Source organism: Haplochromis burtoni, unplaced genomic scaffold (genome assembly GCF_018398535.1).
Source record: "Haplochromis burtoni strain Fernald_Lab_line unplaced genomic scaffold, NCSU_Asbu1 Contig_74, whole genome shotgun sequence".
NCBI classification, from domain to species: Eukaryota; Metazoa; Chordata; class Actinopteri; order Cichliformes; family Cichlidae; genus Haplochromis; species Haplochromis burtoni.
Genome location: NW_024582435.1, coordinates 1,822,076 through 1,845,241, shown reverse-complemented (window position 1 = coordinate 1,845,241; position 23,166 = coordinate 1,822,076). Strand labels below are relative to the sequence as shown.

At 43.6% G+C, this 23,166-nt stretch overlaps 1 protein-coding gene across 6 annotated transcripts in view; it reads right to left on the bottom strand.

Moving 5' to 3' along the window:
• Positions 1 to 1,887: 1,887 nt before the first annotated feature.
• Positions 1,888 to 23,166, bottom strand: part of lrp1bb (low density lipoprotein receptor-related protein 1Bb) — a 262,657-nt gene continuing 241,378 nt past the window's right edge. For 5 of the 6 annotated variants that reach the window (XM_042221787.1, XM_042221788.1, XM_042221783.1 and 2 more), the window contains 11 exons: positions 20,231 to 20,356; positions 19,866 to 20,030; positions 12,241 to 12,402; positions 11,534 to 11,708; positions 11,123 to 11,227; positions 7,947 to 8,060; positions 6,367 to 6,443; positions 5,755 to 5,845; positions 5,337 to 5,487; positions 3,711 to 3,785; positions 1,888 to 3,035 (listed from right to left, as the gene is read on the bottom strand). In XM_042221787.1, coding sequence (XP_042077721.1) covers positions 2,895 to 3,035; positions 3,711 to 3,785; positions 5,337 to 5,487; positions 5,755 to 5,845; positions 6,367 to 6,443; positions 7,947 to 8,060; positions 11,123 to 11,227; positions 11,534 to 11,708; positions 12,241 to 12,402; positions 19,866 to 20,030; positions 20,231 to 20,356 — 1,382 coding nt within the window. In that variant the 3' untranslated portion in view covers positions 1,888 to 2,894. The remainder of the gene's footprint in view (positions 3,036 to 3,710; positions 3,786 to 5,336; positions 5,488 to 5,754; positions 5,846 to 6,366; positions 6,444 to 7,946; positions 8,061 to 11,122; positions 11,228 to 11,533; positions 11,709 to 12,240; positions 12,403 to 19,865; positions 20,031 to 20,230; positions 20,357 to 23,166) is intronic. The other variant, XM_042221786.1, reaches the window with a different exon arrangement.

The window sequence follows — 23,166 nt, the reverse complement described above, 5'->3', positions numbered from 1 at the left end:
GTGTGTAGAGCGCCAGCTACTCGTCCATATCCAAACGCCATGGTGAATGAGTGCCTGGTGGCTTTAGGGGACAAACAGTATGTGTCAAGCAGCCTTCTTCTTGTCCTTTAGCGGGCGACCAGCAGCGGTGGTCGGCCGCGCAACCAGTACGCTGCTGTAGGTGCCGCAGGTTCTCTTGCTTGACCAACGATTATCTTCCACGCTTTTCGATCTATGGCGATGGTTCTTGCCTGCTCAAGGTCAAGTTGAAGGGCCTTCAAATCATCCTCGATGGAATTGATGGCCAGTAGTCCATTTCCCACCAGCGCCCTGGGTCCCCAGCGCTGGCGCATCAGCTGCCCCGGATGCGGTAGCATTGGTTGATAAAGCTGATCGTTGGGATTCCATTGCTTTCAAGCCAAGTTTCCCCGATTTATCGGTTCTGGCGACCACTCTCCTCCTTTTAAAGCCGGGCTTGGGACCATCCTTGGCGGAGTTAAGCAAGCAGCCTAAATATAGTTAAAGATATGGGCAACATGCGACACCAGGACTAGTTGTCCCTGGAACATACAGGTGTATATCGGGACACCTGAAAATAACCAAGTGGAGTATGTCTCAGAGGTCTCAAGGGACATAAGATGATAATTTCTTCCTCTCCTGTGGTTTTGGTGAGGAGCTGTGTCAGAAGGAAGTGCAACTAATTTCCTCCATAAAAACATATTCTGTCATTTTTGACTGGAAACACAACTTTGTGTGTTTATGTTTGAAATGGTTTCAAAGCAAATGTTCATGGTAGTAGTTTGTGACACACAGGACACACAGTGTGTTTCATTGGGTTATTTCTTACAGTCAAAATAGAAATGATGCTTCTTCTTTTTTAACTCAAATTCAGTGCTTAGAAGATCAGATTAGTGAGACAGGCGGCCCATAAATAACAAACAGAAGTTTAAAGAACTGTAATGTTCACAGGAGTCAATGATAATGCTGATAATGTATCTTTGAGGAGTCATTTTTGATTAGAAACAAAATGAACCCTCGTGTTGTTAAACAGTTTGGTTTAACAACACGAGGGTTCATTGAGAAGTTTCATTTATGTCGAACAGATTAAAACAACGCTCCTGGGCTACAGGCTTATTGGTGCTTTAATCAAAGACCCGTACACAGTCACGTGGCGTCGTTCGTGCTCGACCTTGGGAACGACCTCGACCTTCTAAATGCCGCAGTCATAAAAGCTGAACATTTGAAATACGTTCTTCATCATTGCAGCTCTATTGATAAATGTTCTATAGCACAGAAAAAGGCCAGTCACAGCCACATTACTTCCACGCCGCGGTGCTGAGTGTGTTTGAGAGACTGTGTTGCAAGCTCTCAGCAAAGCATGGAAACCTCTGTTCTCACAGCGGATGTCTCAGCGAAACAAAGCGCACGGGCCAATTAGGGAAGCTGGAAACCGCGGCATCTATTTGTACCGTCGTGAAAACGCGGTGAGCTGGGCGTGCTGGCAGATCCCGCCGATGGCACAGCAGATGGAGAAAGGGCAGGAGTGCCGCTGCCTCCTCTGGTTGCTATGGTGAGAATGGAGGTGAAATGCGTGGAGACAGAGCCGCTGTAAGTAAAGTGAAAGGAGACTGAATTATCCTTCAGCAGGTGGCATCGACACCGCGTCCCCACATCCAGGTCATGAATAGCGCCGGCCTTCCTGTACTCACAGGCAGGGCAATAATCTCCCATCAGCCTCCTTCCTCTGCGCAGCAGGTAAAAGACCTCACGCTGCTGATTGACTTATCGGGTCAGCAGTCATGTGTAACAACTGACAGTTTGATCATTGGTTGAACAATAGAAGTGCACACGTACGATCATCGACATCGTATAACAATCATTTTGGAGGATCAAGAGAAAGACACGAAGTGGAAATAAGCCCCCTTTATTCAATATCGATTTACATTTTATATAAAAATTACTTACATTTAATACATTTCTTCAAAATACAAGCAGCCAAACAACATACAAATCAAATACAAAATTATAAAATTTCTTATATTTATCATCTTCCTTTTCTGAAGTAACAGACGTGTTTTATAATAACTCTTAGTAACTGTTTTTGTAGCTGTGGTAAATCTTTCTTCTCTCCATCTTTAATCCATTTGTTGATATATGAGACCTAGAAAAATATGATATTCTGTCTTTTCAGCGTACAGTACGGGATCCGGGAATCTGATCGGAAAACATTCAGGGTGGGCTTCGATATCTCTCAGATACGTTTGTACGTCATATTACTGCTGAAACAGGCGACTGAAGATTGAAATCCGTGGAAATGAGAAAGACGGGAGATAATGTCTGAGAAACGACTGTGTTGATGTCATTGTGTCCAGTGGGACTGCCGGAGCAGAGCTGTCAGGTGCAGCGATGCAAATAAAAGGAATCAAGCTTGTCGTTTGTGAAGCTCTCCGGTCCATATGTCACATGAAATAACAAAAACAGAAAAACCCACGCAACTCTTCTCTACTATACATACTTTTTTTCCCAGATAAAATGAGCCGGCCCTGCCCCTCATCGTCTCCACAAAGCCAAACAGTTTCCCTCTAGAACTACAAACAGGTATGGGTACAAATTCTAGCACTGCATTTAAGGTTTCAACTGTGCACAAGTGTGGCTTCAGGTGTTAATAAAGTTTTTGCAAATCAGCAGCTTTACTTCAGTGTCATACAGTATACTGACAGCGCTGTGTAACGGATCTCTGACAAACAGAAAGCAAACCATAAGTGGAAAATTAAAGTCTTCAGCACAGCGACGAGGACATTATGCTGATGCTAAACCAGTAAAACCTAAGAGCCTCATAGGAAATAGAAAAATCTTGTTTCCTCCTTCATATTATACACTGTGGTAAAAAAAGAAGTACAAAGTGTAAAGTTAGGCTATGCGGCGGTTTCATGAATTGTCCCCTCGAGTTTCTTTGGGAGTAGCTCTCTCCTCTCATCGATACTGATGACTGGCTTCCGGCAGTTTTGCCCGTCGATGTAGATCTTTGCATACACTGGATTGGAGTAGTTCATGGGCTAAACAGGCAGGGGAAGAGATGCCAAGTAGAAATGTTAATTTATGATATTTTACAACAGTAGGAGTCTCGAGGTTGCATTTTAATAGATGTTGTGGAATCAAGAAAGTCTTCGTGTCAGATTCACCTCATACAAACTATCACTTACATCGGCTTTAATGAAACCTGGGCTAATTTAAATTCATGTACAACTTCCTCTGTCTTGTTGGCTGAGTTCTGATCCAATTTGAATCCATTTCGATGGATCTGCGCTCTGTTAGCAGATTGTTTAACCGATGTTCCATCACAGGAGGTTTGCTGGAAACAGATGGCGGCTGCATCTCAACCAAAAAAGTTTGCAAACTTTCCACAGTCCCACAGATATTAGCAAAATGAGCAACAGAACTGAACTTGGTGCCAATTGTCGTGCGAAACAATTTTTAATAAAAAGTTGATTATTGGAACTTTAAGGAAAGTTTGGTGGTTTTTGGACAGGATGTCACAAAATGATAAAGGGAGCAAGTATATACCAGATGTCAACATTAGCATGATTTTAATTTTACACAGTTCTTAAAATAGAAGAATGTAACTCAAATATAACCACACAAAACACACAAAGCTTCCTCACAGTGAATTGATATAAAAATGGATATTTTTTCTTCTTCTTCAGAGTAAAAATAAAGTGTGTAACACTCACCTGTCCAGGGATCACCTCCTTGGGCACAGAATTCATGCCCAAGGTGTGAGGGTCGCTGGATTTCACACACCAGCCCTGCAACAAAACAAGCACCATGCCATATAAATACAGATGAACTCTCACAGTCCAAATACGGGTTTTAAAACTGCGCTGGAAAAACAAACTAGCAAGTACCACGAGAGCTGGACGTATGGAGGCTGGTTTAGAGTCACACCAGCATGTCTCGGTTAAAAACACAGACTGGACTCACAATAGCAGATGTCAAAGTTGGCAGCTTAAGAAGCAACAGCATTAGGCTGGAACTTGCAGCAGGTGAGCTACATAACTGCATCTGTGAAGGTGTTAGGATTCATTTGATATGCTGGGAGTTCGTGTGGGGTGGAGAGAATAAATCACCACACAGACAGACGTCCTCCAGGTTCGTGGCATCTGTATATTTCTGTGCCCAGGCCAGAGAGATTGTAAAATCTCTGCAAAGCCTCATGTCATTCCACCGGATGCATCTCAATTCTAAATATCACATCCCAGCAGCTGCCGGGCCAGATGCAGAGAACACAGCACTGAGTTATTTTCCAATCTGAAAGACACATTTGAGCTGTTGTCCTTTCTCTACCCTTCAATTAAAGACGACATAGCTGCAGCATCAAGGCTAATAATTAGTGTGATAAGGACTGGCATCAATCAAGGTCTAAACAGATTTTCTCATGGCTTTTAAAACTCTGCAGTATTAACAATGATGTGGTAGTAAGGGATGTACACATACGGCAAATTAAAACAACATTATGCAAATATTTTACAATAAAATAGCCAAGAAACAGTCACTAGTTTGTTACACAAACGGTTTGTTTGTTTGTCTGTTCTCACGCTTTGCAACTTCACTTCAAAGTGCACAATGCTTCACGACACACTAATAACTCCTAGTTTTCAGCTGGCTATAAAAAACTGGCTCAGTGTTGTCACTGCAGACATCGAGGTAGAGCTCAGAGGACCTTGAAGCTGTTGATGAAGAGTCGCTGAGTAGGAGGCTGGACAGTAAGACCAGTTTCATATCAGAAGACTCCTGGTCGACCTTCTTACAGCTGGGCCACATGTGTTTCATAGACAATCTATGTAACTGTATATAAAAATAATATAGTGATGACCATTAAGATTTCTCCTCTAAGTATCCTGATAAAAAGGAGCCAGCATCTGCTGTACTGTCAATTCAACTTCTAGGAGATCAAATGGTACAAATTTGTTAAGGTTGTAAAAACTTTATTTAGTTGGAAAACACGTGCAGTAAGTTTTATATGTGCAAAAATGATTAAGCTTTCAGTATTTAATGCAGCAGAGACCTGCAGACGCTGCCCAACAAGAGTTACATTGAATCAAATATGAGATGAAAACTGAAAATGAATCACTTTAATGAGTTTGTAGCTAAATGTAATTACACTGACGTTTGTATCTGAGAACATACGAACAGATTCAGCTGCATGTTTAAGCCCCACTCAAAGTTCCTCAGTAACTTTTACTCCACACGTTTGACTTGGCAACAATCTGGTTTCAGCTCGAAGTCAAACACTGAATTCCATCCTATTAAAACAGGAATGACGTGTTGTTGAGCACACGTGACACACACACACCCACCTTATGAGGGTCAAGTGTGAAGTTTGGGCGCAGCAGGCTGCCTGCATCAGCGTGGTTGTCGTGGTCCACTTCATACATGTTGTATGACGGGTTCCCAATTTCCACGTTTATCCCTCCGTTGGTCATGGGCTGCCTCTGCACACGTTTGCCCCTGAGCCGTGCAGAGCACATCATCATTAACGCGACACACAACATGCTGTTAGTGTGCTGCTGCACGATGCTACTTGGAGCATATCACTTTGTTAGATAGCCATGAACGATGGATTATTACCACAGGCTCAGCGTTCAGATCTACTGAAAGCAAACTTTTCACTCATAAAGCAGAAGCATCCATTCATCTTCAAAGCTCTGCGATGCTGGAGCTCTCATGTTACTGCTTAGAAGCTTCTTTTTCTTACATATTTCTTTATCGACGTACCTTTGCCTCCGGCGGCAGATATAAACACCTGCTACGACCATCACAATCAGGATGACCAGCAGGACCAGAGGCACAATGATAGCGATGCTTCCTGGGGAACAGAGAGAGGACGTGATGAGCGACCAGCAAAGGGGCTGAGATGAGTTCACGCAGTGACCGCGGCGTGAACAGAGCCACTTTAAATAACAGCGTTTTCACTTCACAGGGCTTCGCTGTTTGCACATTTCACTCCATTTACATACGTCCAGCACAGACAGGCTGCACATTTAGAAATGTAAGACATTTTACACTGACGTGCACGACTTCAGAAGATATATTTTTTAAATCTTAAATTGAAGTTGAAGACAGAGGAGTCATATTACTGAACCCTGACGGGCTGGCGACTACAGCCCCTCTAATTCAAACAAGGAAACCCCGCTGAGCAGAGCCCTTTGTGCTCAAATGATGCAAACTGCAGAGGTTGGTAGGAGTTCGGTAGTTCGATGCCAATCTGTTGATGTTCTGATGTACGAGTTATCGTTCCACTGAAATGCAATAAGGTCAGTGAACCAGTGACACATGCAGGTATTCACACAGGACGTGTTAAGGCTTCTTGACATTCCCAGTCCTCACCTCCGCTCATGTTGTCTGATCTGCTGCTTTTAGGGGCGGGTCTCTCACACTGTGTTCCTGCCCAATTGGCTGAACATCTGAAGGAGGTCAAAAGAGAATATAAATAAACTATCATTAGCATACTGTGGCTGCAGAGAGGCTGCTGAGAAAACAACTTTGCGAAATGATCTACGACATGATGTGACTGTGGCTTACACACACGGCTTTGATTCAACACAAACAAAACACCACCTGGAGAGAGAGCACTAAGCACATACATGTGTCCGTAAAGAGCTTAATGTGAACTGACGTGTTGAATATTCAGTGTATTAACAAAAAACAGGAAAGATCAAAGGATGACAACAAGTCGTCATCTCATGTGTGTTCCAATGGGATCCGATGGGCGTGATGCATGACCCTTGTTAGAGGTGACGTCCAATTTAGCTGACGCTAAAGCATGTAAAGCATGAGTGATCTGGTGGGGGCGGCAGGGTGATGATAGGATGAAACTATCCTGAATAACATGCACTTGCAGAATCAGAACATCAGGCTTTGACAACAACTTTATTAGGACATCGGGCGTAACCTGGGTCTTCATTTTCCCGCCTTTGAGAAGCAGAAACCAGGATGGAACTGAGTCCCTTCAACAAAGAAACCCGGCTAAGCTGTAAAAGTTAAAGGCCTTAAATATGAACACCGATTAAAGATGACATGTTCTGCCGAGTAAATTATGTGCAATGACCGGTCAGGACGTATTTAGCCATCATGCACAGGCTGCAAATGCACTGATGCCCACATCACACACACAGTGTTATGCTGTAATCTTCCCGTGGTTCATGTGTGCATGAGATGGGTGGCAGTAAGAGGCAACAAACATTATGCAGCAGCCGGTGATGTAATAAGTGCCCCTATATACAACGTAGTGGTGCTAATATACATTAGCAACATCTTTATCTACCAGGAAAGACTGCTGGTGCTGCTGCTGCAGCAGAAGCATAAATAGCATCCTGTACTGTTGCCGCTGAGCTTGGCCCACCAGAAACAGAGCTACAGCTAGCTGTGTCCTAAAGTAACTAAACGAGCACAGCAACATGTTTCAAATAAAAACTATTTCCTGTTTGAAAGTCGTTTAAATACCAAAGGTTAAAATGAAATACTGTCACATGTAACTACTTTCTACAAAACTCTGTTTTTGAACCTTCGAACAGAAACAAGCTCGCGTCTCTAAACGCCATCAGCGCTGTAATCAGTGTTCGACCTCGCCACGTATTTTCTTTCTTACTGCAGCGAACATATTCAACACGTGTTGGTGCTAATGATGCTAATAATAGTCAGTCATGTTGTTTCCATACAGAAATAAATATAAGCCAACATATTCTAATAAAACAACATTATAGTATCTGTGTGATTCCAGCATCTACGCTGAGTCATTACTATATCCAGTACTTATTACATGACAAGCTGCTACAAGGAGGCACCATCACAGAGAGGCCTATGTGCTGGACTAAGGCTGAAATGAAGCCAAATGGAGTGGGGGTGGGTTGTGTACAAAAGGAGGTGAGTGGGCGCTGAATACAGCTGGAGAGGTGAGAGGGACCTACTTGCAGCGTGGTTTGTTAAGAGCTGTTAATGTGCACATCCCCTCATTCTGACAGAAGTAATCGCAGGGGTTGGCCAGCTCATCACAACGTTGGTTCTTGAACCCTGACGTGCAGCTGCAAAACATGTGTTTGGAGTGACAAAAGGGCCCAAGAACTGTTCAACTGTCGGCTGCCTCATGAGTGGCGACAGAACGCTAAACCCTGTTAGCAGCTTAAGTCATAAGATGCAACAAGACAGTGTGACGTCTGCAAATTAGCAAAACAGATCAACAAACGTCCCTGCTCAGCACGTGAGGGGGACGCATGTGGGGCCTGCTGCAGATTACGAAAACTGTTAAACAAGAACTTTGGGCCCCAACATGATGGTTGCTTGCATCCACATAAATGCATCTAATAAGCAAAAACCAGAAAATACATTTAGTTTGATTAAACAATATAAATGACAGCTTACAGGGGAAATAATGATTTGATTCTCTGTTGAATTTGTGAACATGAACAATCTCTCAGACTGAAAATTAACCTGAAACACAAAAAAGCAAATTATATAAAAGCGTAGGGCTGCCACAAAGGATTATTTTGATAGTCGACTAGTCACCGATTATTTATGCGATTAGTCGACTAATCAGATCATCATCCACTGGACGTAAAACGTACAGCTTATTGCACCAGCAGCATCTGCTCTTATATAACTATCATTAGCTTACAGCTTTAAGTTTTAAGGTGCTAACTAAAAATAAAGACAAGATGATAGTTTATTCAAATTTTAATGAAATTTGCAGATTGTTTCGGTGAAGTTTAATAAACTCCTTGCTATCTAAAATATAACAGGACACCGGAGTAAATTCTGGAGCATCTCACACTTCTGATAATCAGCTGTCTGCTTGACGTTTATTCAGCTGTGTAAAAACTATAACTTTAATCTCAGCCAAACCGATTTACTCAGGAACAAATAAAATACTGAAAAAAGCCAAACAATAACATTTTTAAGTTATCTAAGTGACTCATATATCATGTTTAACCTGAGTAGCGAAAGACGGCGGTGGGTTTGAAAACAATTTGCCGGGAGTCCGGTGTTCTCACGGCGCTAGTGACCTAGCCCCCGGCTAGCTATCGAGCTAGTGGGTAACAGACGTCTCCGAAAACGTCGGAGCGCTTTTGAAAATATGTGGTGTCCTGATAAACTGAGCAGATATTTGAGGTTTACACAGCTACATTCTCGCCTGAAAATATGTTAAACGTTTATTTTGTGACCCAGAAAGAATAATAAGAGTAATATTAAAACTAACTAGCTGCCGCCATTGTTGGAAACTAAGCTGGGCCGCGCTATGAATTCTGGGACACAGCTGCTTCTTCTTCTTCGGGGTTTAACGGCAGCTGGCATCCTTGTACATGCAGTGCTGCCATCTTCTGTTTCAGTCCGTTATTACACTCTTAAATCCTGCTACTTTCCTGCGTCTTTTGCGATCTTACAAAGCTTCAAACGACACGTCGACTATTAAATCAGTCGTCGACGATTTTGATAGTCGACGTAATCGTGACTAGTCGACAAATCGTGGCAGCCCTATAAAAGCGCTAAATGAATTTGCACGTCACTGAGTGAAACACGTATCTGATCCACTGGCTCTCACAGACTGGCTGTGTGATCGTGTGCCATAGTCAATCAATCAATCAATCAATCAATCGAGTGTTCTGGTCCAACCTCTGCACCACCAGGTGCACCAAGTTAAGACGGCACAGGCCCGTCTTAACTTTGTGAACTCGTAAATGAGTCAGAGAAGGCTCCGGAAGTGCTGTGGTCAGATGAAACCAGAACTGGCAACAGCTCAGCCACTGTGTTTGCAGAGGTGGAAACATTATGCTTTGGGGACAGGATGACTTTGCCTCACGCACCGTAACATCTCGGACTCCTTCACTCGGCCAGGACACTGACAACTGGTCATGGACGCGTTTCCAGCATGAAAATGACTCGTGTCATGCAGGAAGGACCAAGTCAAATATTGATTTCCATCACTGACATGCAAATTCTTTTATACCTTTTGTGTAATGTGTGTGTTTTTCTGGATTTTTTGTTTGATAAAAACAAATTTAGGGATCAAATAATTGTTTCCCCGCTGCACAGCTGACTGATGGATATTTCTAACTGTAGATGCTAAAGTAACTTAGCTTTTGTGCAGAAAAGGAAAAGAGCAACAACATAGAGTCATACAGTACAGAGCTGCTTAACAGGAATGCTTGAACTTTGTTAGACAGCAGTGAAATGTTGAGGTATTCTCTTCGTATATTTGAGGTTTTTAAAGCAAGAATGATTGCAGCCGTAGCAGCTTCTTTAGGTAGGCTTGATGAAATATACATTTACTCAGAGTATTAAGGTCAAACATTATGATTTCTTGACGCCGACATATCCATCATCTCACATAATCTCTCATCTTGCAGCAATGATAAACCGCATTATCAGGATCTGTTAACCTCATCGAATAAGATGGAATCATTTGCATAGAAATTGATTCTATTCCCTGGAATCTGTGAGCGGCGCCTGCAAATTTCAATTTAACTACAGTGGACAATGGGCATTTAAAAAAATGGAGAGTTGGCCTTTGAAATGGATTTCCAATTTCCTCCTTGGACAGATTTTTAACACAGCACTGCGAGTGATTATAGCGGAGGAGGTATTCATTTACAGGGAGCCCTCTGAGTAGCCTTTCACGGCGATTTCTTCACGTGTGCCAGTCAAGCTTTTGTCTCGTGCAATTTTTCGAGCTTCGTGGCGGCTGAACTACTGAGCAAACTTCTAAACCCTCTGACTGAAGAGAGCCACAGAGGCCTGACATCAGCTCTCAGCTGCAAGGAGGAAAAGTGTGATATGTTGAGAATAGCTGGCTTTGAAGGAGTCTGAAACCATCTTTATCTTCCTAAAACCTTAAGCCACAGCGAGGTGTCACACAGCACAGGATGCTGTATGGCACTCGGCCCCCTGCTGTTTCATGGCCTCCACACAGTGACATCAAACCTTCAACTTAAGGATTTCTTTCCAAAGGAAGACATCTATCTCACGCGGCGACTTTCAGTTTTTAAAGCCGGGCACAGAGCCGACGGCTGAATCGAAACAGTGATGTGAGTGTGAATAACAGTGGAGAACATTGAGTTTTCCTTACTTTCACCATTAGGCAGGGACTTACTGACAGAAAGGCAGGTTGGTGTCAGGGTCCAGGTGGCAGGTACCTCCATTGTAGCAATATCCGTCACACAGCTGACAGCTCGGTGCTATTCTGCCATTTGTGCAGCTAGAGGGTGAAGAAATAATGGATCCTAGTTACAACCAGAAAACTATACTTACAAGAAGCAGAGAGTTCAGCCAGCTTCAAATTCACTGACATGACCAAACCTAAAACGCTACAGGGTACCTGGCCTTAAATGATTGATTTAATTAAATCGATTCTTCCCGCCGGCAGCCTGTGGGTGAAGCGACTGAGCCCTGAATGAACAATATACTGTTTAACTCGTGTTTTCCCATGAATAAAAATCAACTATGAAGCCTCACAGCCAAAGAGATGATGGACAAGAGTGGCGAGTAAATACGGAGCGCTCACTTGCAAACCACTTCTCCCGTCTCCTCGTTAATGAGGCAAGGAGCTCCGTGGCATCGGAGACACTTGTCCACCTCGCACTTGTTCCCTTCAAACCTGGCGGGACACACACACTCCACGTAGCCGCTGCTGGATAAAGTGCAGGCCTTGGAGTTCACGCAGTAGTGATGACAAATGTCTGTTTTAGGTTTGCAGAGATAAACAGAGAGAGAGGATAATGTAGAAACACAGTCTAAGCTGATCTGATTACAACAGTACATGGTTTTAATGGGACTTAATTATCCACATCAAATGATATCTTAGCCACAGATGAAAACGTATCACCCTTTGGGCAAGCAACAGTGGGAAAAACTAATGATGTGCAGATGAAATTGTTTCCCCGCAACACATTATGTCAAAGCACAGCAAAAGAAAATGCATTATCGCCCCGGTGCAGAAACACCCAAAGGTTGTTTGATGGTAGGATTTTGATTTTTGTTTATCTGCAAATTGAAGCAAATGTGGTGTTTTTGGAAAGAAGAGACTTTGAGGGGATTGCTTTTGTCTCTCGCTCAGAGTGGGAACTCTCAAACGCTTTGTTCTGTGGATTTTATGTGACATAACTGAATTCAAATCAATGATTTTCTTTTGATTAGGTGCTACTGGCAGCCACAGGCAGCCAGGGGAACATCAATGACTGTTTGTGTTTGTTTGCTGCCAACAGGACTCACGATAAAGACAGCGGTCCCCGGTATACTCGGCCATGCAGCGGCACACCGGCTGGTTCCCCTGAGTGACGTCGCACGTCCCCCCATTTAAACAGTAATTGTCACAAATCCTTTTCTCACAAAAAGGCCCTGAGAATCCGACAGGACAGCGGCACGTGGGCTTTCCTGAAAAGAAATATGAGCATAAAAGATTATTAGAGCACGGAAAGGTGGAAATCGGCAACGAACTGATGAATTCATTCGTCTCAGAACTGCTTTAGTTTGTTCCACAGAGCCAAAACTGCTGTGCACAAACACGACGCGTCCACGCGCTCCAAACTGCCTCGTGGCTGTAAACACACCTGAAAACACACCTACACAGATGCACTTCATATTTACATGGATATATAGGGCTGTGCAAAAGTCTTGAGCCTCACCTAATTTCTTTATAGAGAAAGAAATTATTCTTTTAATATTCTTTATATAGAGAAACTAACTTTTTCAAGTCATCTTCAGCAATAATTTCACACATCACATCACTGTAGCTGATGATTTTCAAAGGTTTATTTTCTTCGGTTTATTTGCTGAGCTGAAGAGAAAGAAGATAAATAACTGAACCCTGTGAGACCCAACACATCACGAAAGAGCCAGAAAATTCAGATTTTTTGGAACTGAGATGTTTATGAACCTTTATAACAAAATCCCCTTTTTTTGCTGTATCATCTTGTTTTTGATATCTTTCTATTATATATTTTTGTTTCGCATTTAATACATTGGGTGTTTTTGCCCATAACACTTTGAGCCGGACAACATAGCACAAGCACTTTGTTACCAGCAGCTTTTAAACATTTAATTTGTTCAGAGCGGCTGTCAGCTATTCTTAATGAAGGGAAACAGGCAGAAAAATCTGAGGTACGGCAACAGAAGTAAGAACTGGACTGAATACTAACAGCAGCAGGTCAAAATTTGAATGGAGTGAAAGAAGCCTGGAGAACGATTCCTGCAGGCTACACATAGACATTACGAGAAAGCAGGCTGCTGGGTGGAGACAACCTGTATGCTGTTAAGGCCTCGGGCCATTTTCTGGGTCACTTCTGTTGGTCTTACATCCTGTCTTCTATCTACTGTCCTAATGCAATAAAGTCTAAAAAGCCCCAAAACAGATATAACAGAAAACACAAGAAAACAAATATCGACTTTCAAGCTTGTTAAAATCGTACAAACTCTATTTCTGCCTCATATGCTGTATTTCCATGCATGTAGGGATGGCCATCGAGAACAGGTTTTTCTAGTGAAACGGCTCCCAGTAGTAGAGTAGAGCCTGTTTGCCTATTGATTCTCCGTATCGATTCCAGTTGGTGAGTCGGAGCAGGAAACAGTGGTGGAGCCTGCAGTGTGGATATAAACATTACTTTTACTTTTATTGCACAGAGAGGCGAGAACACGATGGTGAAGTGCAAACTGCATCCAGGACAGAAACAACCACAGCATGCTGCTAACACAACTAGCACCTGCACAGACAGCATGCTAATGCTAAGCTAGGAGTGACTGCTGACCCCAGACCAGCAGCCAGTTACAAAGATTGTATCAATGCCTCGGTGTGAAACTTTGTTACAATCCTCACACGTGGGTAAAAGAAAAAGCACAGACTGAAACGATCTTCACACAGACCGCACAGAAACACGTGCTGCACGTTCTGATTATTTTTACAATTAGAGACGTGTGAGTGTTGAGAATTGCCTCCTTGTGCGGGTGATCTGAAACAGTAACCTTCCAATCATGCTCGCCGTTTTTATAACGGACAAGCGAGAGCAGGAAACAAGTTCAAGAGGTGTTCAGAAAAGGTAACAATTGAACACTACTTACACAGCACACAACCAAGTTGCCATGGATACAGGTCTCGCCATGTAGGTCACACTACACCACTTGGTAATTTCACACTCTACAGTTCTGTGCCTGGAGTAATCTGACTGAAACGTCCAAAGGAAATCAATCTCTCCATTCGGATCTGATAACTCAATAACTGATGGGTTAAATCTTTCTGAGAAGGCCAAACGTCACAGCGATGAACTCAGCTGTTCTCTTCATCTCTGGAAAACTAAAACATTAGTTCAGGTTTTCACAAATACTGATGCCGACTGGTTTTGGATGTGTCAGCAAGCTGTAAGTTTTACAGACTTCTTATGTTTCTTGAATATTGAATATTATGGGATGCACAAATCAAACTGTTTCAGTGCTGTTATTTAGTAATACTAGCAAGAACCTTATGAAAGACATCAATAAAATGTTACAGGAACACAGAAAGTGAATAATACTCTTCTTGCCTATTCTTCTTATTATAAATGGCCAATGCAACTGTTACCATAGGAACATGGTAGTGTAAACACTGAAATGAGCTCAAACTTCCTGGTCCACCTTTTGCAATCATGTCACTGCTATGCAGATGACACCCAGCTCTATCTGTCCATGAAGCCAGATAACACACACCAATGAGTTAAACTGCAGGAATGTCTTAAAGACATAAAGACCTGGATGGCCGCTAACTTTTTGCTTCTTAATTCAGATCAAACTGAGGTTATTGTACTCGGCCCTGAAAAGCTTAGAAATATGGTATCTAAGCAGATTCTTCCTCTGGATGGCATTACCTCGGCCTCCAGTAACGCTGTGAGGAACCTTGGAGTCATTTTTCACCAGGACATGTCCTTCAACGCACATATTAAACAAATATGTAAGACTGCTTTCTTCCATTTGTGTAACATCTCTAAAGTTAGAAATATCCTGTCTCAGAGTGACGCTGAAAAACTAGTTCATGCATTTATTACTTCCAGGCTGGACGACTGTAATTCATTATTATCAGGAAGTCCTAAAAACTCACTGAAAAGCCTTCAGCTGATCCAAAATGCTGCAGCAAGAGTCCTGACAGGGACTAGAAAGAGAGCAGATTTCTCCTGTTTTGGCTTCCAGTTAAATCCAGAATTCAAAATCCTGCTCCTCACATACAAGGTCTTAAATAATCAGGCCCCATCTTATCTTAATGACCTTGTAGTACCATATCACCCTATTAGAGCACTTCGCTCCCGCTCTGCAGGCCTACTTGTTGTTCCTCGAGTATTTAAAAGTTTTCAGGCCCCTCTTCTGTGGAACCAGCTTCCAGTTTGGATTCAGGAGACCTGCCCGCCCCTCCCTCAGCCTGGTCCTGATGGAGGTCTTTTCCTGTTAAAAAGGAGTTTTTCCTTCTTGTTCATATGGAGTCGTTTGATGGTTGGTGTTTTCTCTGTTTTTTGTAGCACTTTGAGCTGACGGCCGTTGTAATTCGGTGCTACATAAATAAAGCTGAATTGAATAGACGTCAACATTTATCTGCTGCACCAAGCATTTTAGACACTGACCATCTCAAGCCTGACTACATACTGTGAATTCTGGGTAATTTAAGACCGTTTACAAAATGAAATAAATCCCTATTTATGGGATATTTCTTATTACTGTTACAAGTGTAATAAAAATACAAACGAAGGAGAATCATTGAAAAGAATACACTAAGCTGCAAACCTGCAGCAGTGCTTTGATGCTGTGGTTTCTAGTTTCGGCGTTGCCTGCTTGTCCTAATCATTCACTCAGCTACAGGATGATTTCACTGGAAAAACAAAAACAGCTGATGATATCACTGACGTCCATACTGAGAGGGGATTTTCTTCTTGCTGCTGTTTCGTAACAATGCCAGCAAATCATAATTTATGACATTTTGCTGTGTCCCATTAGTCAAATTAGTTGTCACTGACTGTTCTCATAGCGACACCAGCCTGATCGTGTCTTCACACCAAATATCAAGTTTTGGTTTGGCAGAGATGCAGACTGATGCTAATTTGTGCAGAGCAACGCAAACAGAGGCAAGTGTATCTGCACGAGTTCACCTCATTGGGCTGCAGACACCTGCGAGTTCTCCTGATAGGCTGACAATCAGAAATGAGGAACATCTTTACTGTCACGTTCTCTAAGGAGCTGCACCCACAAGAAGTGCTTTCAAACAGTGGACGAACTGTGGAGGAATTCCTGGTACATTAGTAAAAACAATAAGGACACTTTATTCACAAGCTGATTACAAACGTACAGAAAAAATTAATGTTTAAAAGAACCAAAAGAAAAAAATCAGGAAACAACAAAAAGCAGTAAATAAATGCCAAACGCTACAAAAAGGTTGAAGCACAGACACCAGAAACACAGGAAGTCACAAAGAAAACAAAGAGCAAACCAGCGGATCAGACAGAGTTAATTATTTCAACATTATGTGCAGTCTTAGTACTGCTGCTTATTTCTCAGTTTATGGCTGCAGATTACAGCTGTGAAGCCCTAAACTGGCTCTACTTAAAGATCAGAAGTTACTGTCACACGGCCTAATAAAGAAGACGTGGAAACACTTCGTGTTGTCAGCAGATCAAAGTGTAATTAACTGTATCGATTGAACAGGTATTCTTGTGTTTTTGTTCCAGCATCCAAACGAGCACAAACAGACTCAGCAGCTTCCTCCTACACTTCAAATTAAGAGCAAAAACATTCATACAGTTTTTTCTTCACCCAAAGAAAACATCATAACATGAGTAACTTTACAGCTGGCTTTCATTTGTGACGAGGGTAACGAGCTGCATCTATAACCTGCCTCCACCAGCACAGGTCTGGGTTGCACTTCCAATATGCTGCAAAGTTGTGACCATGTTGGTTGAGCCACGTCAAAATTAGAGCCGTGTTTGTGGCACAGAAACTCAACCTTTGCACCCCTCAAACACATCATCAAGTTGGCCGATGACACGACTGTGGTGGGTCTCATGTGCAAGAACGACGAGTGAGCATACAGAGAGGAGGTGCAGCAGCTAATGGACAGAGTCAACAACCCGTCTCTGAATGTGGACAAAACAAAGGATTCAGAAGAGCATAGAGGGATCACTGTCCACTAACCCTAACACTTAACATCGATGGATCCTCTGTGGAGGTCGTTAAAAGCACCAAATTCCTTGGTGTTCACCTGGCAGAGAACCTCTCCTGGTCCCTCAACACCAGCTCCATAACTAAGAAGGCCCAGCAGTGTCTCTACTTCCTGTGGAAGCTGAGGACAGCCCATCTCCCTCCATCCATCGTCACCACCTTCTACAGAGGGACTCGAGAGCATCCTGAGCAGCTGCATCACTGTCTGATTGCTAACTGCACTGTATCAGATCGCAGTACAGCAGCTGAGAAGATCACTGGAGCCTCTCCATCACAGACACCTATCACACCTGCTCCATCCGCAAAGCCACCAGCATCATGGAGGACCCCACACTCCCCTCACCCACTCCCCTCACCCACTCCCCTCACCCACTCCCCTCACCCAGCTGCCTTCTGGAAAAAAGTACTGGAGCATCCAGGCCCTCACTGCCCGACCCAGGAACAGCTTCTTCCACCAAACCGTACGTCACACACACGCACGCACGCACGCACGCCACACACACACACACACACACGCACGCGCACACACGCACACACACACGCACGCACGCACGCACGCACGCACACACACACACACACACTGTTGTATCTGTATTGTTCTGTTCTGCTCGGTGTTTCACTGCTTTTCATTCGTGTTTTGCAGTTTTTGCACACTTGCACTTCATGCAGTCCTGTGTTGACTGTCTGTTATACGTCATATGTAGCACCAGGGTGCTTCACTGTGCGCTGTGCACATGGTGGAAATGACAATAATGAGGATTAATTGGTGGTTAGAAACAGAAGGGGAACACAGCACCGCTGAAAGCACTCAAGACTATAAGACAGAGAGGGGATATAACCTGAAACAAGAAACAGGAGAAACCCAACTATCCAAGTAAAACAGGAAGCAGAAACTCTGCCTTAAAAACACACACTAGCGTGAAGACTGGAGGGCACAGGGACAGAAAGGAGGTCAAAGGTTATCAATCCTACTCAAAGACTTTATCTGCAGCAGCACCAACGTGACACAAAATCTAGCTGCTTGCTGACAATAACATGTTTTCCTGTAAACAAACAGGTTACAGTTTGTTGTCCAGAACTAGGAGCGTGCAGCCGCATGAACAGATGGAAAAAGGCCCCAGAACTCAAAAGAGATTGTTTACAATTCTATGCAGTAAATTTCTATCAACAGCTTGAGAAAAATATGCAAACTGTTTCAGTCAGAGGACCTGAGCCGCGCTTTCTGAACTGCAGATTCGAGTCATCTTCACGTCGCAGCAATTATCCAAACTACATCCTTTAACTGCATCCGTGTCCCTACTTTCCTGCTAATGGGCGGGAACACGAATCGTTGAGTTGACATCACTTTAAAGAAAACACTTTACACTTTGGATGTTTGGCTTCAGGGAGTTTTGGATAATGAGAGCAGGCGAGAATCATAAAGGAAAGACCTGCCTGAAACCAACCGGCCTGACGGGGAGGAAATAAATGCAGCGGACAGTAACTGTGCTGGATCATACACAACCAGCTGGGCAGACAAAGTCTTGTACAAGTTACACAAATGTGTTTAGACAACTGTGATCCACAACTGTTATGATATATTTACTTTGTTTGTTTGACACAGTATGAAGTTCTTTACTTTCATGTCACAGAGACACAGGTTTGTTTCAAACCTTCCATTAAGATCCTGGTAAACCAGTCGATGAGATGAGACTGGGAACGAATCCAGCCTCCAAACTGACCGAGTTTCCCTTTTTATCACCAAAGGAGATCCTGTTGGACAATAATCCATCCCTCTTTTTCCATTTAGAGCGATGCTTGCATGAGACGTGTGGTCAATGCAGTAAAACAGCACACAGTTAAATACAGCACACGTTTCCTCTGCCCACTAAAAAAGGAAAATCTCTTCACTATGTAAGCAGCATAAACGGGTCCGATCATCAATATTAACCATGAAAGACCCAAAACAATGTAACATTCACTACTTCATCTCTGTTACAGTTTTAATGAGCAGCAGTTATTTTACCATCTGCTGAAGTCACATTAAGCTGTAAGAAAACAACAAAAATACTGTTTTTGTAAACAAACATTTATTTCCTGTTAGGCTATTAAATCCATGTAACTAATAAATATTTAATGAATTTAAACCACTTGAATAAAGATCTGCGATGAGAAATCACGCCACACCTTTGTCACAGCTTTCTTTCTACATTAGGCCAATAAACAGGTTTCATTTTTTATCTGTATCTTTTTTTAAAAGCAACTTAACTACTATGATGTGGGCGTGATATACAAAGGCTTTTAAATCCAGGAAAGCTTATTTAACAGGTCTGTACGCCCTGCTTCAGTTTCACTGCTGACATCTCAGGAGAGCTCCTCAAAGGAGACCTTCACATGAAGGCTGGAGGCTCCTTTCAGAGCCGCATCAATGATAAAACTGCTCAACTGGCTTTTGTAATGCAGCCGAATCTGACCTGAAGAGAAGAAGCTGCATCGCTTTAAATGAAGACAAATGTGTCTGCGTGCCATGAAGCAGGGGTTTAAATCAAAACTGGTAAAGAAAGAACATAAAGAATCCTGCAGCATAAACGTTCACATGAATTATTCTCCGTGCAGCGACTCAGAAACACGTCAAACATGTGAACCGTCCAAAGGAATCATGCAGTAAAGAGTTTTTGAAAGCACAGACGTACCCAGCGGCGAGCCCATGCAGGTGCCTCCGTTTAGGCAGTAGTCTGTGCAGTGGTTGACCTCACAACGCTCCCCTGAAAAGTCAGGCCAGCAGTAGCACCTCCAGTCTCCTTTCTCATTGGCTAAGCAGCGGCCTCCATTCTCACAGGGGGGGCGGCACAGTTCACCTTCACAGCGGCAAAGTTTGTATCACTTACTGCAGCGCCATGTGCACAGTCACGTGATATTTAACAGTGTTATGGAGCTAATGTGAGACAGCAACACGCACAGAATGCAGTTATCACCAGCGTGTTCACTAAACACATCGTGACGCTTTAGAAAGCTGCTCGTTGTTATATATTCAAAGTCAATATTACTGTTAAGATACCTGAGACGTTGACATCATTGCAGGTGCCGTTCACCAACACCTTCCCCTCTGGACAGGTGCACCTGGCACCAGTCGGGTTGAGCAAACACATGAAATCACAGGACATTCTGGAGCATGGATTGGGTCCTGTGGAGAAACAAAGGAGGAGATCATCTGTGATGCTGAACAAGAACAACTTCTCTTTCTGTGAAACGTGCGGTTGTTCTTTTTTAATAGAGCTTTTGAAGTGTTGTAGGTTTAGAGGTACAGCACATGAATCATTTACACATGCATCTTCACATTGAATAATCAAAAGCTGAGAAACAACTGTATAACTGATGTGTCACCTTTAGAAGTGCTGCTTTTAGCAGAGAGGACGACATGTTCATGTTGTGAATCAAACTGCTTTAACTGAAACAGGCAAACACAACTCAACATGATGTTTGAATGAAGCTGCTGTCAGAGGTTCACATCTGTGTTCACCCTGCTTCATCCCAAAACCAGCGCTGATCAGTGTCCTGTTCAGGTTTCAGCCGTCTCGCTGTCAGTCTGAGGGAAGCCCTTCAGGTTTTTTATTGTCATATTCACAGAAACACGTGAATGAAATTCTTCTTTTGGTGCCAAACAGAAAGATGCATGTATAAAACTGATAACTATAATAAATGATCATTTAAAAACAACAGAAACAATTATAAAGAACTACAGTTAGTACAATAAAAGAAATACAATATAAATCGAAGATAGAAATAAAATAAGAAGAATCTGAGCTGCAGGGCAAATGTACATATTTATCCAATCTATGCTACGTCAGCGTGTAGGCGGGGTCTTTGATGGAGGCAGCTGTGGACTGATGGTAGATCCTCTGCAGAGAGGGTGCTGGAGTCCTAATGATGTTTTTGGCAGTCTTCAGCACTCTGTGCAGGTGCAGCGGTGTTACTGCACCACACGGTGATGCAGCTGGTCAGGATGGCCTCAACCATGCAGCTGTAGAAGCTCCTCAGTCTGCTCCGTAAATGCAGCCGCTGATGGCACCTCGAAACCCGCTGTGTGGTGTTAAATGCTCCTCCCTGCTCAGGTAGGTGGAGAGCCCATGTCTGTAGTAATGTTAGCTGAAGTTACCAATCCTGGCAGACCGGGGCGCAGTTTGTAGACAGAAGACGGAAGCTTCAGAGACACAGAGAGGTCACCCAGGGATGTGACCTGGTCCTGCTGACTCACGAGGGCTGATCTTCCTCGGTGCTCCCAATGACTTACTTATATGCAACTGTTTGAACTGACGATCATGGAAATGTCTCCAAGAGACTTTCTCATTTTGTGTGAATCTAAAACTGTCATCATGCTGTTCTGTCAAACAAATCCTGCTGCACACCGAGCAGAACGAACCCTGAGATCCATTTACTGGTTTAAGAGAGTTTATTTATATATTCAGTTTAAAGGATGACGATAAAAGACAGAAATCAAAATCTCTGCAATCTCTTACATATCGAGCCTTTGTGTCTTAGCTACTTGCAAGCTAAGCACATGTTGTGCCCTCAGACTCCACAGTGTACACTAATGAGTCTGTAGGGAGGAACAGCTGTCGTTTAAGTGAAAACCTGACCGAGGCTGAGCTCTCTCACGCTTTCTCATCATTAACACCAGAGATGGAACCAATAACTGCCATGCTTTATCACCTGGAGGAAGTGAGAGGACGGACGTGGCTGTATTGATCAGAACAGTGCGACCGCTCTTGCTCTTGACGAAGGCGGTCGCACTTTTCTCCTCCTCCTCCTCTCCCTTAGCTTCCCTGCTTAGCTTCTTATGTCCTTGTCTAGTCTCGTGTTTTTTGTATTACTTTTCCCTGGAACACTCTCTCACAGTCTGTTCTCTAAAACCTAAAAGAGGAATTATGGATTGATCAACTGGTCCCTAAATGCAATTGACACCCCTTTCTCAACGAGAAGTTGGGCTCGGGTGAGCCTGAGTGCTGAAGATATCTACCTATTCGGAACCATGGTAACAGGGTTCTGGCTGATCGGAGCTGGCTTGGCCCTGACTTATCGAAGAATTAAGGAAGCGGAACCGGCTGTTCAAACCCCCACAAGGCTGCCCGCTGGGATTGGAACGATGGGAGAGGCGTGAGTTTCTCAAAATGGGCTCATTGAGTGCAGCACGGATAAGATCTTGGAGAGGCTACGGCTGCTGTGAATACTCAGAATAAGATCTCTGACTGCAGACTGGATACATCTCGGAAGGGCTAGCTCGGAATAACATCTCTGGGCGCAAATTGGATGACATCTCGGGGAGGCACACTGCCGTGAGTTCTCAGAAATCGGCTCCTTGAGCACAAGAAATGACAACATCACAGAACGCAAGTATGGCGAAGCTCGCGGCTCTCCAACGGGAGATTGAGAGACCAGTGTTGGACTGTAGAACTGCTTTGAAATTCATATGAGCTGTTCGCACTAAAGTAAAAAGCACCATCACTTCATGCGGATACCCTCTCGGCGCCAGCTGCAGCTGCAAGGCTGGAGCTGAACAACAACACCCTGATAACGACTGTGTTAGTCTGTTCTTCCCATTCCATGCAAGGCCACCTGGGTTGGCTGGAAGACTGTTTACTTAGCCTGGCAGGGCGAAGGACACTGTCTCAGCTGAACTCTGGACACGCACACACATATACACTGATATGCACACACTCATCCCCCCTCCCTTTCCAAACGCCTTCGATGCTTGTTCCTCCTGGGAACACGGCGGGTCTGAGCCCGCGCTGGAATGGTAGCGCTGGGCAGGATGGCTGCTGTGTTTGCTTCGGATTACTCCTCACCCCCCACCCGACCCTGTGGCTTGTCACGTGTCCATAATGTTGTGCTGTGGACATTTATGTGCTTTTTTGTGCAGAGGAGTTTTTTTGTTTCCTGTTCTCATGCTGTCCTCCCAGGAGCCCGAGCATGAGTAGAGTCTCTTTTTTTCCTCTT